Source organism: Bison bison, unplaced genomic scaffold (genome assembly GCF_000754665.1).
Source record: "Bison bison bison isolate TAMUID 2011002044 unplaced genomic scaffold, Bison_UMD1.0 scf7180017864240, whole genome shotgun sequence".
Taxonomy (NCBI): domain Eukaryota; kingdom Metazoa; phylum Chordata; class Mammalia; order Artiodactyla; family Bovidae; genus Bison; species Bison bison.
Window position 1 is genome coordinate 1,221,295 of NW_011494812.1, and position 16,113 is coordinate 1,237,407.

Sequence of the window (16,113 nt, forward strand, 5' to 3'; positions counted from 1 at the left end):
GAGAAAAAAAAAAAAAAAAAGATACACAGGTGGCAAATAAACACATAAAAAGATGCTCAAACTAATTTATCTTTAGAGAAATGCAAATTAGAACTACAGTAAGACACCACTATGCAGAAATTAGAACGACTAAAATTTTAAAAGACTGACCGTACCAGTGACAGATAAGGATAAGGGGAAGTTAAGACTGTCATACAATGGTAGCAGGAACATTAAATGGTACACTGCTTTGCAAAAGAGTTGGACAGTTTTGTTTGTTTTTTTAAATTAACATTCACCTACAATGCTAAATTCTGAGGTGGATGCAGAGCAGCTGAAACTCCCACAGATTGCTCCAGGGAATGAAAAATTTATAGTCATCTTAGAAAACAGTTTGGCAATTTCTTACATACTTGAAATACATTTACCATATAAACCAACAATGTCACCCCAAAAGTTTTATTCATTGAATGATAACATAGGTTCACACAAAAATCTGCATGTGAGTATTGGCCTCAGTTTTATTTGTAACTATGCGAAAGTGTCAACAATCCAATCATTCCTCACTTGGGGAATGGATAAACTTCAGTGAGTCCACACGTTAAATAAAAGTCCACACAGCAATAAAAAGGAAAAAACCAATACACACAACTACACTATACAAAGTAAAAACAGCCAGACTCAAAATGCTAAACCCATTTTAAATTCCATCTTAGGAAACTTTGGAAAATGAGAAAGTTTAAGTTAAGAGGGCCTTCCCTGATAATTCAGTTGGTAAAGAATCCACCTGCAAAGCAGGAGGCCCTGGTTCAATTCCTGGGTTGGGAAGATTCACTGGGGAAGGGGTAGGCTACCCGCTCCAGTAATCTTGGGCTTTCCTGGTGGCTCAGCTGGTAAAGAATCTGCCTGCAATGCAGGAGACCTAGGCTCAATCTCTGGGTTGGGAAGATCCCCTGGAGAAAGGAAAGGCTACCCACTCCAGTATTCTGGCCTGGAGAACTCCACGGACTATATAGTCCATGGGGTCACAAAGAGTTAGACAGAACTGAGCGACTTCCACTTTAAGCTTTTCTAGATTCCCTACATATGCATTAATATGTATTTGTTTTTTGTTTTCAAAATCTAGGAAAGTAGTACTGATGAACCTACTTTCAGGGAAGGAATGGAGACACGGAAGCAGAGAATGGACTTATGGACACAACAGGAGAAGGAGCGGGTGGAATGAATTGAGAAAGTAGCATCGAATATATACAGTATTAAGTGTAAAACAGATAGCTCTGGGAAGCTGCTGTATAATACAAGGAGCCCAGATGGTGCTTCTTGATGACCTAGACAGTTGGGATGAGGGAAGGGGCTATGTATAATTATTACTGACTCGAGTTGTTGTACACAGAATCCAGCACAGCATTGAAAGCAATTTCCCTCCTATTATAAAATAACTAAAAATACAAATAAAAAACTATATCAGTGGTTTCCAGGAGCTTGGATTAGAGAAAGCATCAACAATAAAGTGGCATGGGGGAAATTATTTTTATGATGGAACTGTTCTAATCATTAAAAACATGATCTTGCCATTCTGTCTCTTATTTTTCTTATTAGAAAAGTTTAAAAAAAAAAGAATCCTATCAACCCTCTAGAGCTGGTATAAGATTAAGTGATACAAACTAATTGCAAAATATCAAGTACCAAATGTGGGATCAACAAATAACACTCTAAGAAAACTATACTCAATATCCTGTAATAAACCATAGTGGTTTATTAAATAATACAAAAAAGAATACATTATTTATATATTATGTATAACTGAATCAGTGTGCTGTACAGCAGAAATTAACATTATAAATCAACTGTACTTCAAAAAAATAAATGTGAAAGAACACACTGTTAAATCAGTGTTAGTTACTTTCTGCCACTGTGAAAGTGAAGTCACTCAGTCGTGTCTGACTCTGCGACCCCATGGACTGTAGCCTACTAGGCTCCCCCATCTACGGGATTTTCCAGGCAAGAATACTGGAGTGGGTTGCCATTTCCTTCTCCAGGAAATCTTCCCAACCCAGAGATTGAACCCCGGGTCTCCCACATTGTAGGCAGATGCTTACCCTCTGAGCCACCAGGGAAGTCACTGTTCTGTAAATTAATTATTCTTCAGTGTTTGCCTAATCCAGGTCTTTGCCTGGAGCAACTTTTTCATAGGATCCACACATGTGCGGACCATGAAGTATAACTGGAGAACTACTGAGCTGTTGGTACCTGAATAAATAAGTGGAACCAGTTATTTCACATCAGAGGGGCTACAGTTACTTTCAAAATGTACTAGTGACTTCAGGCAAATAGCCAAAAGCTGCCTTATTTGGTACACAAATTACCCAATTATGGCCCCTCCAGGAGATCAATTCTGAAAAGATAACATTGTTTTAGACTAAAGCAACTCCACCCTAGGATGGGGGTTGGCAATTGAAGGACAGATGGAATTTCAGTTTATCTGCCTTCCTCCTGGGTTCTTTGAGCACAGCTTGCTCAGCCTGTTCATTCTTGACCAGAGTTATATCCTGTAAAGATCACACCCAAAGTATAAATTCAAATATTGCTTGAGGCTTAGGTGTCTCTATCTGATTTTCAGGCCACAGATGACTATTTCCTTTTAAGCAGCAAATCAACTCCTAGGGATACACACCTTCAGAAAAGAAAAATATAATATTTATTATTTTTTCCAAGTTATAAAAGTTATAGATGCAAAATGGGACATTGAGATGTTACAGAAAAGTATTAAAAAAATGAAAAGCTTTTCATTCCTAAGAAGTAATGGCTAATAAAGTACACTATATGTGTGTCTATATATACATTTTTCCTTTAATTGTATCTTAGTGCCATAAACATCAATATTAATGACATCCAGGTTTTTAGAAGAACAGCTCTGAGCAGGTTTCCATGTATGAATCAGGATTGTGTGGTTGTTCTTTGCTTGACCTTGGTGACCTTGAAGAAGAAAAAGATAAACAACGAGATGAACCTGATTATACATTTCTCCCTTCATTCACACTGTCACATCCCTTTTCCTCTTCCCACCTAAGAGGCCCTTCTCCGACTCTCACCTAGCTTATTTAGTGAATTCCCATCTTTTGAGCCACCACCCCTAGTTCTTTGTTGGAACCCTCAGATGAGATAGGCACTCATACCCAGCATAAGTGCATGTGGACAGGCAGGAGTTTTGGAGAACAAGAGAAAAGAAGAAGGAATTATACTCAAGGCCAAGAGTTGAAGGGAAAGTTCTTACTGGGAGGAAAGGTGGAAGGAATGGGCAAAAGGTATTCCTGGTGCCATGCTGTGAAGGAAAGATTGGGATGTCTCATTGAGAGCCTAAGAACTGGCAAGACTAAAAAGGATGTGCATTTCTGAGTGCTTGGATATGTCAGCCTTTGTATCTGATCTGTTTGCATTCCAGTACAGGCACACCTCAGAGATAATATGGGTTCAGTTCCAGACCACTGTGACAAGGAGAATATTGCAATAAAATGACACATATTTTCTTTTTTTTTTTGCTTTCCCAGTACATATAAAAGTTATGTTTATACAACACTATACTGCAGTCTATTAACTGTGCAAGAGCATCAATGTACATAACTGAATCAAAAAATACTTTATTACTAAAAAACATTAACTGTCATCTGAATTTTCAGTGAGTCATAATTTTTTCTTTTTTTTTTTTTCTGGAGGAGGATCTTGCCTGGATATTGATGGCTGCCAACTGATGAAGCTGATGTTTGCTGAAGCTTGGGTTAGTGGTGGCAATTTCTTAAATAAGACAATGATGGATTTTGTTGGAATGATTGACATTTCCTTTCATGGAAAATCTGTCTGTAGTATGCAATGCTGTTTGATAGTGTAGAGGAAATTTATCACCCCCAAAAGATGTCTTTCAGGCATGAGGATTAACTTATATTGATTATTTTTTAAGAAACAGAAGCCTCTGGAAATCTTTCTTTTCACATCCCCTTTAGTACCTAAAAGATGCTTGCTCCTGGGAAGGAAAGTTATGACCAACCTAGAAAGCATATTTAAAAGCAGGGACATTACTTTGTTAACAAAAGTCTGTGTATTCAAAGATACGGTTTTTCCAGTAGTCATATATGGATGTGAGAGTCGGACTATAATGAAAGCTGAGCACCAAAGAATTGATGCTTTTGAACTGTGGTGTTGGAGAAGACTCTTGAGAGTCCCTTGGACTTCAAGGAGATCCAATCAGTCCATCCTAAAGGAAATCAATCCTGAATATTCACTGGAAGGACTGATGTTGAAGCTGAAGCTCCAATACTTTGGCCACCTGATGTGAAGAACTGACTCATTTGAAAAGACCCTGATGCTGGGAAAGATTGAAGGCAGGAGGAGAACGGAATGACAGAGGATGAGATGATTGGATGGCATCACTGACTCAATGGACATGAGTTTGTGTAAACTCTGGGAGGTGGCGATGGACAGGGAGGCCTGGCGTGCTGCAGTCCATGGGGTCTCAAAGAGTCAGACATGACTGAGTAACTGAACTAAACTGAACTTAGCTACCTAAAGAATTTAGTTAAAGAGGCTGTTTCCAGAATAAAGGTCTCATAAGAGGTATCTGCAAAGAATATGGGCTAAGTGTGGTAGAGGAAACTTTGCAGGGCCCATAGAGTAGAGTTCACTCTCTGTCCCATCTTCTCTGGATGTCCAGCAAACATTTGTTTACTATAACATTTGTTTTTCCATCTCCATGTGAATTGCCTTTCTCCCCAGTGGAGGTCTCAAACAACTACCCCTGACATTCTCTTTTATCATTAACTGCTATAGTATTTAACTGAAAATGTATTTAAATTGAGGGTTTCAGCCATTTTGGTGAGCTATTCATTTTTTCTGGGTCTCTCATGAATCAGTCCAGTTGCTCGGTTGCATCTGACTCTCTGTGAACCCAAGGACTGCAACGCAGGCTTCCCTGTCCATCACCAACTCCTGGAGATTTCTCAAACTCATGTCCATCGAGTCGGTGATGCCATCCAACTATATAATCCTCTGTCATAACCCTCCCCTCCTGCCTCCCATCTTTCCCAGCATCAGGGTCAGTTCTTCATATCAGGTGGCCAAAGTATTGGAGCTTCAGCTTCAGCATCAGTCCTTCCAATTCAGGACTGATTTCCTTTAGGATTATCTGGTTTGATCTCTTGCTGTCCAAGGGACTCTCAAGAGTGTTCTCCAAACCACAGTTCAAAGACGTCAATTCTTTGGCACTCAACTTTCTTTATGGTCCAACTCTCACATCCATACATGATTATTGGAAAAATCATAGCTTTGACTATACAGACCTTTGCTGGCAAAGTAACGTCTCCGTTTTTTTATATGCTGTCTAGGTTGTCGTAACTTTTCTTCCAGGGAGCAAGCAAGTATGACATGTGTCCTCTCCATGTACACATGTTATTAAACTTTTGTTTGCATTTCTCTTGTTAATCTATCTCATTTTAATTCTTATACCAGTCTAAAGAACTTAGAAGAGTAGAAGAAATTTTCTTTTCTCACCAACAATAGCCATAGTATAACTTTTTTCCAAAATTAGAGCCAAACTTCTCAAACCCTGGCACTGTTTTATCAATTAAGTTTGTATAACATTCTAAATCCTTTGTTGTTTCAACAATATTCACAGCATCATCCTCAGGAGTAGATGACATTTCAAGAAGCTCTTTTATTTGTTCACCCAGAGATGGTTAGATAGCATAACCAAGTCAATGGATATGAATTTGAGGAAACTCTGGGAGAAGGAGAATGAGGCCTGGTGTGCTGCAGTCCATTGGGTCACAAAGAATTTGGCATGACTTAATGACTGAACAAGAACAACAAGAAGCAACACCACATCTATTAAAGTTATCATCCGCCGCCACCAAGTCGCTTCAGTCGTGTCCAACTCTGTGCAACCCCATGGACTGCAGCCTACCAGCCTTCTCCGTCCATGGGATTCTCCAGGCAAGAACACTGGAGTGGGTTGCCATTTCCTTCTCCAAAAGTTATCATCAAAGTCCAGCAATTCAGTAACATCTTCTTGCTCCACTTCTAATTCTAGTTCATTTTCTACCACATCTGCCATTACTTCCTTCACTGAAGTCATGAACCTTTCAAAATCATCCATGAGGGATGGAATTAATTTCCTTCAAATGCTTATTCATCTTGGTATTTTGATCTCTTCCCATGAAATATGAATGTTCTTAATGACATCTAGAATGCTGAATCCTTTCCAAAAGGTTTTTATTTGACTTTGCCTAGATCCATCAGAAGAATCATATCTACTGCAGTTATAGCCTGGTGAAATGTATTTCTTAAATCATAATCCATGGGATGCAGAATGGATGTTATGTTAGCATGATAACAACATTAATTTCTTCCTATATCTCCATAGGACATCTTGGGTGATCAGGTGCATTGTCAATGAGCAGTAATATTTTAAAAAGGAATCTTTTTTTTTTTCTTTTTCTAAACAGTAGGTCTCAGCAGTGGACTTAAAATATTCAGTAAAACATGTTGTAAACAGATGTACTGTCATCCAGGCTTTATTGTGCCATTTATAAGAGCAAAAGCAGAAAAGATTTAGCATTCTTAAGGACCCTAAGATTTTCAGAATGGTCAGTGAGCATTGGCTTCAACTTAGTCACCAGCTCCATTAGCCCATAACAGTAGAGTCAGCCTGTCCTTTGAAGCTTTTAAGCCAGGCACTAACTTCTCTTCTCTATCTGTGAAAATCCTAGATGATACCTTCTTACAATATAAGGCTGATTCATCTTCATTGAAAATCTGTTGTGGAGTGTAACAATCATTATCAATCATCTCTGCTAGGTCTTCTGGATAACCTGCTGCAGCTTCTATAGACGCAACACTTGCTGCTTCATCTTGTACATTTATGTTAGAGATGGCTTCTTTCCTTAAACCTAATGAATCAATTTCTGCTAGCTCCAAACTTTCCTTCTGCAGATTTCTCATGTCTCTCAGCCTTCATGGTATTTAAATGTTAGGGCTTTTCCCTAAGAATGATTTCCATCCAGACCACAAAAATTTTCCATGTCAACAGTAAGGTTGTTTTGTTGTCTTATCATTCATAGGTTCACTGGCATAACATTTTTAATTTCTTTAAAAAAATTTTTACATTCACAACTTGTCTATTTGTTACAAGAAGCCTAACTTTTGACAGCTTTTTTTTTTCCTTTCTCACTGAGCTTAATCATTTCTAGTTTTTGATTTAATGTGAGACATGTATAACACTTCCTTTAACTTGAACACTTAGCAGCTTCTATAGAGTAATTAAATGGCCCAATTTCAACATTGTTTTGCCTTAGGGAATTGGGAGACCAAGGAGAGGGAGAGAAATGGGGGAACTATCCATCAGTGGAGCAGTCAGAACACACATAACATTTATCAAAGAAATTCCCCGTCTCATACAAGTGTGCAGTTCATGGCACTCCAAAATGATTTCAATAGTAACATCAAAGATCACTAACCCCAGATCAAAATGATAAATACAAGAATTCAAGAAAAAGCTTGAAATATTGGGAAAATTGCCAAATATGACACAGACACTCAAAGTGAAAAATGTTTTGGAAAAACAACTCCAGGAGACTTGCTCTACATAGGATTGCTATAAATCCTTTATTTGTACAATAAACCAAAGAAAAAGCAAAAATCTATGAAGCACAAGAAAATGAAGTATAATAAAGCAAAGTATGCCCATAGTAGCCTTTGCTAGTATTCAAAGATTTGAATGGATGTGTGAGTTTGACAAAAACCATGGAATTTGTCCTGTAGGACCAATTACCTCTGTTGTTGACCAGCATATGTATCTCACCAAAGGCAGGTAACTTTGTGTTCTGAAAGGCTCAGAGGCATCCTTGATCATTTATTAATAGATCTGAAATGGGCAAGTAACTATCCTCTGAGATAAAAGATATTTCCTCCATTTTATAGATGATGAATCAGAAGTTTCTAGCATTTAAGTTATTAGTCAACTAGCAAATTGTATAACCAGTATTCAAAATAAATTTGCCTTAAAAAGTCAAAATTTAATAATTAATCCACCTGATCTGAAAATTCAAACAACTTTATAATATTTAGCTTAGATATAGCTTTTGATAGACTTTCTGAAGTTTCTCTCTTTAATATGATTAAAAATATCCTTAAATGAAAATTAATAGATGTTAATGAAAGAAACTGAAGATGACACAAACAGATGGAAAGATATACCATGTTCTTGGATTAGAAGAATCAATATTGTTCAAATGACTATATTACCTAAGGCAATGTATAGATTTAATGCAATCCCTATCAAATTACCAGTAGCATTTTTTATAGAACTCCAAAAAGTTTGTAATTTGCATAAAACCACAAAAAAACACAAATAGCCAAAATGATCTTGAGAAATAAAAATGGAGCTGGACAAATCATGCTCCCTGACTACAGACAATACTACAAAGCTATAGTCATCAGAATAGTATGGTACTGCCACACACAGAAAAAAAAGGCATATAGATCAATGGCACAGGCTAGAAAGCCCAGAAAGAAGCCTACACATTTATGGCCAATTAATTGATGACAAACAAGGCAAAAAAATACAATGGAGAAAAGATAGTTTCTTCAGTAAGTGGTGATGGGAAAACTTGATAGGTATGTCTAAAAGAATCAAACCAGAACATTCTCTAACACCATTAAAAATTAAGCTCAGGATGGATTAAGGACTTAAATGTAAGTCTGGATACACTAAAACTCCTATCAGAAATATAGGCAGAACGGTCTTTGAAGTAAGTTGAAGCAATATTTTTTGGATCAGTCCCCAAGAGTAACCGAAATAAAAACAAAAATAACCAAATGAGACCTAATTAAATTTAAAAGATTTTGCATAGCAAAGGAAACCATAAATAAAACAAAAAGACAACCCACAGACTGGGATAAAGTGTTTGCAATGGATGCTAACAACAGGGATTAATTTACAAAATATAGAAACAGCTCATACAGCTTAATATCAAAAAACAAACCCAATCAAGACATGAGCAGAGGACTAAATAGGCATTTCTCTAAAGAAGACATATAGACGGAAAACAGACTCATGAAAAAATGCTCAATATTGTTTACCATTGGAGAAATGAAAACCAAAAATACAATGACTGTCACCTCACACCAGTCAGAATGGCAATCACTAAAAAGTCTTTAACAAATGCTGGAGAGGATGTGGAGAAAAAGAAACCCTCTTACACTGTTGGAGTGAACATAAATTGGTGCATCCACTCTGGAGAACAGTATGGAGGTTCCTTAAAAAAACTAAAAATAGAGTTACCTACAATCACACTCCTGGGCAAATATCTGGAGAAAACTAATTTGAAGAGACACATGTAGCCCAATGTTCATAGCAGCACTATTTACAATACCAAGACATGAAAGTAACCTATACTCCCATTGACAGATGAATGAATAGGGTAACAATGGAATGCTACTTAGCCATAAAAAGAATAAAATAATGCCATTTGCAGTAACATGGATGAACCTAGTGATTGTCATACTGAGTGAAGTAAGTCAGACAAAGGACAAATATCATATGATATCACTTACATGTGAATTCTAAAAAATAAAAAAAAAAGAAAGATACAAATGAACTTACCAAACAGGAAAAGACTGACAGACACAGAAAAAAATTTATGGTTACCAAAGGGGATAGTGGTGGGGGGAGGGAAAATAAATTAGGAGTTTGGGATTAACATATACACATTACAATATATAAAATAGGTAAACAACAAGGACCTACTGTATAGCTCAGAGAATTATACTTGATTTTGTATAATAACCTCTAATGGAAAAGAATCTAAAATGAATATATATATGTGTGTGTGTGTGTGTGAATACAATATATAAATATATGTGTGTGTGTATGTAACTGAATCCCTTTGCTGTACACTTTAAACTAACCTACATTTTAAAATATCCTTAAAAATAAGAATGAAGAAAAGGAACTTCACACACACTAAATGACAAGGGTTAGTTATTTCACCTGCTAGACTCTCTGTGTAATAGCAGCAGTATAGTTTTCTTAAAGACTTCTACTTTGGAACAATGATGACCCACCAGAAGATCTCACCTTGATGAAACTATGAATTACAGATCTCAGCTGCCTCTTATGCCCACTTTCTCCCAATTCAAAGCACACAAGTGTAAGTCTGTCACCCTCGTCACAGTTGACACTGGTTAGTCGCTGTCCATAAACCACGACTTCCATCACTCCTGTATCATCTTTTATTTCATAATATATGAATTCATTATATACCGATTTCTGCAAAAGAAAATTAGCATTCATCTTTTGAGAACTGGATCAGGAATTACCGCTTTGAAAACTTTGAAAAATCAAGAGTGTTAGTGGAAACTTTTCTCTCAGAACAGTTAATACTAGCTGGAGGTCTAGTATTACAGGTATCAAACAGTGTAAGATATCTTGTTCAGTTTATCCTCCCATATAAATTCTCTATCTTTTCTTCCTTTAGGTGTTTGTGTGCTGGGTCATTCTAGAAAAAGGGATTACTTCCCTAATTTTTGCTGCTTCCATCTAAGAATAGCTGAGGTTTCTTAAGGAACTTAGATGTGATGTGGTCTGATAAGGATCAGAGGCTTTTTTGGATTTCCCTGGCTTCCCTGGTGGCTCAGACGGTAAAGGGTCTGCCTGCAATGCGGGAGACCCGGGTTCGATTCCTGGGTCAGGAAGATCCCCTGGAGAAGGAAATAGCAATCCACTCCAGCACTCTTGCCTGGAAAATCCCATGGACAGAGGAGACTGATAGGCTACAGTTCATGGGGGTCGCAAAGAGTTGGACACGACTGAGCGACTTCACGACGAAGAACAGAGAAGAAAGGCTATTCCTGTCTTATGATGAGTCTAAAAAAGATTGCTAAAACTCCTCCTTCAGTTGATGTTATTTCAATACGTAATTCTTTCCTCTATCTTCTGTATCTATTCATTCTTCCCTAATCTGCCCAAATCTTGACTCTAGATCATCTCGTTCCATTGTTCTAGTTTCTATGTCACTTACTTTACTCATCAATTCTGCTAATGCTCATGTATGCACATTCTTTATAATAGAGTGCACAAAAAACAGGGTATAAGTAAAAAGCCACCCTAGAAGACATATATAATGGAATATGAAACATACTTCACATAAAAGTTAGGTCAGCTAAGTTTAGTATTTCTATGAAGTGTTGGGACTAAAATACCTACTCTGATTCTAAGAATTCACCTAAATTCTACCTTTTATTGTCCATATAATAAATTTTAAAATGAAATGACTTGGTTTCTCACATTTTTTCAATACCCATATTTCTCATCTTAATGCTAAAATTTTTGGCTCAACAATTTTTTGATGAAAGAATGTGAAGATGTGAGAATACTGTACAGTTCAGATGATCAGAATCTTAGCTAATTGTTGATAAGAGCAGATTCTAGGGCAAAGCAGTCTATTGATTTCTCATCTTGTTTGTCACAGTTGAAATCCAAGCTTGAAAGAACAATTCTTTATTCACAAATTAACTTAAACTGTCACTGAAAGGAGTGTTCTCTCTGTGTTAACATGTTAATAATATGTTAATAGATAAATATAAACATAAATTCTGCACAGGATGGCTGTGAATGGATCAGTACAGCTCATAAAATACTATGATTTCTGGTGAATCACTTTCTTAAAAACTTGCATGTTGTTATGGCAAGAAGAATGTTAAGAAATTATCAGCCCTATATTCTGAAATGAAAGACTGCACCCAACTATCCCTGGTCAGAAGGGCTTTGAGTTCCTATATTTATGAAGTTAACTATATTCATTTGGCAGTTAAGACTTGAATTCTGGGATTGCAAAAGAAATATTACAAAACAATGATGTGGACTTACCTTATGCACCACAAAAACCCCATTCACAAATGTTCCTAGGTCTTGCAGATAAAGATGACTGATTTTAGGAGTTGCCTTTGCCTTTTGAATTAGGCTTTTAGAGATCTCCATCTTTCGGTCAGGCTTAACATCAGACACAGATATGACATTGAACACTTCCAGGAACCCATTGCGGCCAATATAATCTGATATGGCAATGGCTTTATTGGGGATGAACTTCTCCTTCAGGGCAGCATTAAAAATCTTCACTTGGAAGAACTGACTTTCAGTAGCCACTGTGGCATGAAACATCCTCTTGCCTCCTATGACATCATATGTAAATGGTTCCGTTGCCTTCAGCACCATCACTTCTTTGGGGCCCCTCTGGAAGCCCTCCTCTCTGGAAGCTTCTTTAGGTACAGACTTCAATCTTGGTTTCTACTTAGAAGTACACACCAAAAACAGGCACAATTAAGAAAAGGAATGCAGTTTCATTCCCTAATGAAAACCATCTATGGCTTAATGTTGAACCTCAATAAAGAACATAATCAGGTAGAGCTTGAGGAAAAAAAAAAAGACAAAGGTCACTAACATGGTATAAATAAACGAATGGAATAATGGAGAAGATTTAATTGGTGATTTCTCTCTTTTTTTTTTTCCATTGTTTTATGAGTGTGGTAGGAAGAATATTTTTCTTTAAAAAGTGTTAGCTCAAAAGAAAAAGTATTTTTTTCCCCAAGAAAAGCTATGTAGAGTACAGAGGCAGTAGACAGTAGCAATGTTGCTGTGTAGTGATTCCTAGTAGAGATAAGAATGAAAAAAATTGTCTTAAGTTATCCCATTAACTTATTTTAGTGCACGAATTAAGATACAAAGGCTCAGACGGTAAAGCATCTGCCTGCAATGCGGGAGACCGGGGTTCGATTCCTGGGTCGGGAAGATCCTCTAGAGAAGGAAATGGCAATCCACTCCAGCACTCTTGCCTGGAAAATCCCATGGACGGAGGAGCCTGATAGGCTACAGTCCATGGGGTCGCAAAGAGTTGGACACGACTGAGCAACTTCATTTCAATGATGAAATAGTGATACTATGCAGGCCTTGAGGGGCTCCTGGGCACAAGGCTTTTGTGTCCCCCATTTCTTTGACTATAGGAAGCAGCCTTCATTCAACCTCCATGACCTTCCCTGAGTTCAAACAACTGTTAATTGAGGAAGGAAGTGAATGGGAGACCAAGAAGAAAGAGTCAAGAGTAGCCTTGGGGCAAGATCCTGTTTCCCCATCAAAGGATACAAACAAAAATATCTTTAATCTATTTTGAAGACACTGAATCCTCCTCCAGATGGGAGAAGTTAATTAATGATTAACAATGATATGCTGCCTACAAGCATGTAGATCCCAGACCAGCTGGACTTGAAGGTTGTTGGTGCTGACTCCTACTTAGCTCATCACCAACCCATTAGAGGAATGTCCATGAGCTTATCATGCCTTCTTTTACTATAAAACTTGTCACTGTCTTCCTCAAGTTGAGACATATGGGTTTGAGGGCATTAGCCCACTGTGTCCCCCTTTGCCTGGCAAAGCAATAAAGCTATCTTTTTCTACGTCACCCAAAATTCTGTCTCTGAGATTTGGTTCAGCACAGGTGAACAGAGAAGTTGAGTTTTCTGCATCAGTAGCACTGAGAGTAGAGAATGGCTCCAGTTAGAATCCACTGATGTCATCCCTGTTGGTATTTAGGCACTAAGTCACGTTCGACTCTTTGCAACCCAGTGGACTGCAGCATCCAGGCTCCACTGTCCTTCACTACCTCCTGGAGTTTGCTCAAATGCAGGCCTGGCATGCTGCGATTCATGGGGTCGCAAAGAGTCAGACATGACTGAGTGACTGAACTGATGTCCACTGAGTTGGTGATGTTATCTAACCATCTCTTCCTCAGCCACCACCTTATCCTTTGCCTTCAATCTTTCCCAGCATCAGAGTCTTTTCCAATGGGTCAGCTCTTTGCACCAAATGGTCAAAATATTGGAGCTTCTGCTTCAGCAACAGTCCTTCCAGTGAATATTCAGGGTTGATTTTCTTTAGGATTGACTGGTTTGATCTTCTTCCTGTCCAAGGGACTCTGAAGATCTCTAGCACCACAATTCAAAAGCATCAATTCTTTGACACTCAGCCTGCTTTATGATCCAACTCTCATATCCATACATGACTACTGGAAAAATTATAGCTTTGATCTTTGGCAGCAAAGTGATGTCTCTGCTTCTTAATTCAGTGTCTGGGTTTCTCATAGCTTTCCTTCCAGTGAACAAGTGTATTTCATGGTAGCAGTCACCATCCACAGTGGTTTTAGAGCCCGAGAAAATAAATTCTGTCATTTCTTCTATTTTTTTCCCCTTCTATTTCCCATGAAGTGATGGGATTGGATGCCGTGATCTTAGTTTTATGAATGTTGAGTTTTAAGCCAGATTTTTCACTCTCCTCTTTCACCCTCATCAAGAGGATCTTTCCTCTTCAATTTCTGCCATTAGAGTGGTATCATCTGCACATCTGAGGCTGTTGATATTGTTCTGGGCAATTTTAATTCCAGCTTGTGCTTCAACCAGCCTGGCATTTAGCATGATGCACTCTGCACAGAAGTTAATAAGCAGGGTGACAGGATACAGTCTTGTTATACTCTTTTCCCAATTTTGAACCCATTAGTTGTTTCATGTCCAGTTCTATAAAAACCGTTGCTTCTGGACCTACATACAGGTTTCTCAGGAGACAGGCAAAGTGGTATGGTATTCCCACCTCTTTAGAATTTTCCACAGTTTGTTGTGATCCAGTCAAAATCTTTAGCATTGTCAATGAACCAGAATTAGATATTTTTTTTGGAATTCCCTTGCTTTTTCCATGATACAAAGAATGTTGACAATTTGATCTCTGGTTCCTCTGCCTCTTTGAAACCCAGCTTCTACATCTAGAATTTCTCAGTTCATGTACAGTTGAAACCTAGCTTAAAGGATTTGGAGCATAACTGTGCTAACATGTGAAGTGACTGCAATTGTATGGTAGTTTGAGCATTCTTTGGAATTGCCCTTCTTTGGAATTGGGATGAAAACTGAACTTTTCCAGCCCTGTGGCCACTGCTATGTTTTCCAAATTTGCTAACATATTGAGTGCAGCACTTTAACAGCATCATCTTTTAGGATTTTAAATAGCTTAGCTGGAATTCTGTCACCTCTACTAGCTTTGTTTGTAGCATGCTTCCTAAGGCCCAATTGACTTCATATTTCAGGATGTCTGGCTCTAGGTGAATGACCATACCATCATGGTTATCTGGGTCATTAAGATCTTTCTTGTGTAGTTCTTCTGTGTATTCTTACTACCTCTTCTTAATCTCTTCTGCTTCTGTTAGGTCCTTATCCTTCCTGTCCCTTATTGTGCCCATTCTTGCATGAAATATTTCCTTGATATCTTGAATTTTCTTGAGGAGATCTCTAGTCTCTCCCATTCCATTTTTTCCCACTATTTCTTTGCATTGTTGATTTTAAAAGGCCTTCTTATCTCTCCTTGCTATTCTCCAGAACTCTTCAACCAGTTGCGTATATCTTTCCCTTTCTCCCTTGCCCTTCACTTCTCTTCTTCCCTCAGCTAGTTGTAAAGCCTCCTCAGGCAACCACTTTGTTTTCTTGCATTTCTTTTTCTTTGGAATGATTTTGAACACTGCCTCCTATACACTCCAGTAGATGTGACAATTTAAAGACCAAAATTAGACAGTCCTTCTTCAGGAAAGCAGTGTTATATTGAAAAAGGACTAATAAGACAGTCACTGGAAGAATCTCATGAATTTTCTGAATGTGGAAATGTCCTGGATAAAGGACATTTTGAAGAGTAACAAAATCAGCCACCCCAAAATATGTTTCCTTGGTACAAGATTATCTTAAACTGATTATTTTTATAAAACACCTCTAAAACCAGAGAGGAAGATGCCTTTTTGTAAGGGAAATTTGTATTTATAAATTAAATTTCCATTTCTAAGCGTGTCTGTTTCTGTGTACCAGGAAGAGAAGGCGGACTCTAAACCTTGGGAGAATATTATCAGTAGACTAGAAACTGACTTAAACCTGCATAACAAACATTATCCTTGTTTACCCTGATTTTCCTGGTAACTTTCTTATAACTGACCTCCCACACTTTTCTTTCTACTGTCTTTCACTAAAGATGGTATTTTAAGTTGGTGGCTTAGGCCACCTCAGGGA

General features: G+C 37.8%; 1 protein-coding gene across 1 annotated transcript in view; it reads right to left on the reverse strand.

Moving 5' to 3' along the window:
- Nucleotides 1–2,654: 2,654 nt before the first annotated feature.
- The window catches only part of IFI16 (interferon, gamma-inducible protein 16), a 47,054-nt gene continuing 33,595 nt past the window's right edge, over nt 2,655–16,113 (reverse strand). The window contains exons 7-9 of the mRNA XM_010846843.1: nt 11,897–12,313; nt 10,106–10,297; nt 2,655–2,955 (exon numbers count right to left, since the gene is read on the reverse strand). Of these exons, the coding sequence (XP_010845145.1) occupies nt 2,917–2,955; nt 10,106–10,297; nt 11,897–12,313 (648 nt within the window). The 3' untranslated portion in view covers nt 2,655–2,916. The remainder of the gene's footprint in view (nt 2,956–10,105; nt 10,298–11,896; nt 12,314–16,113) is intronic.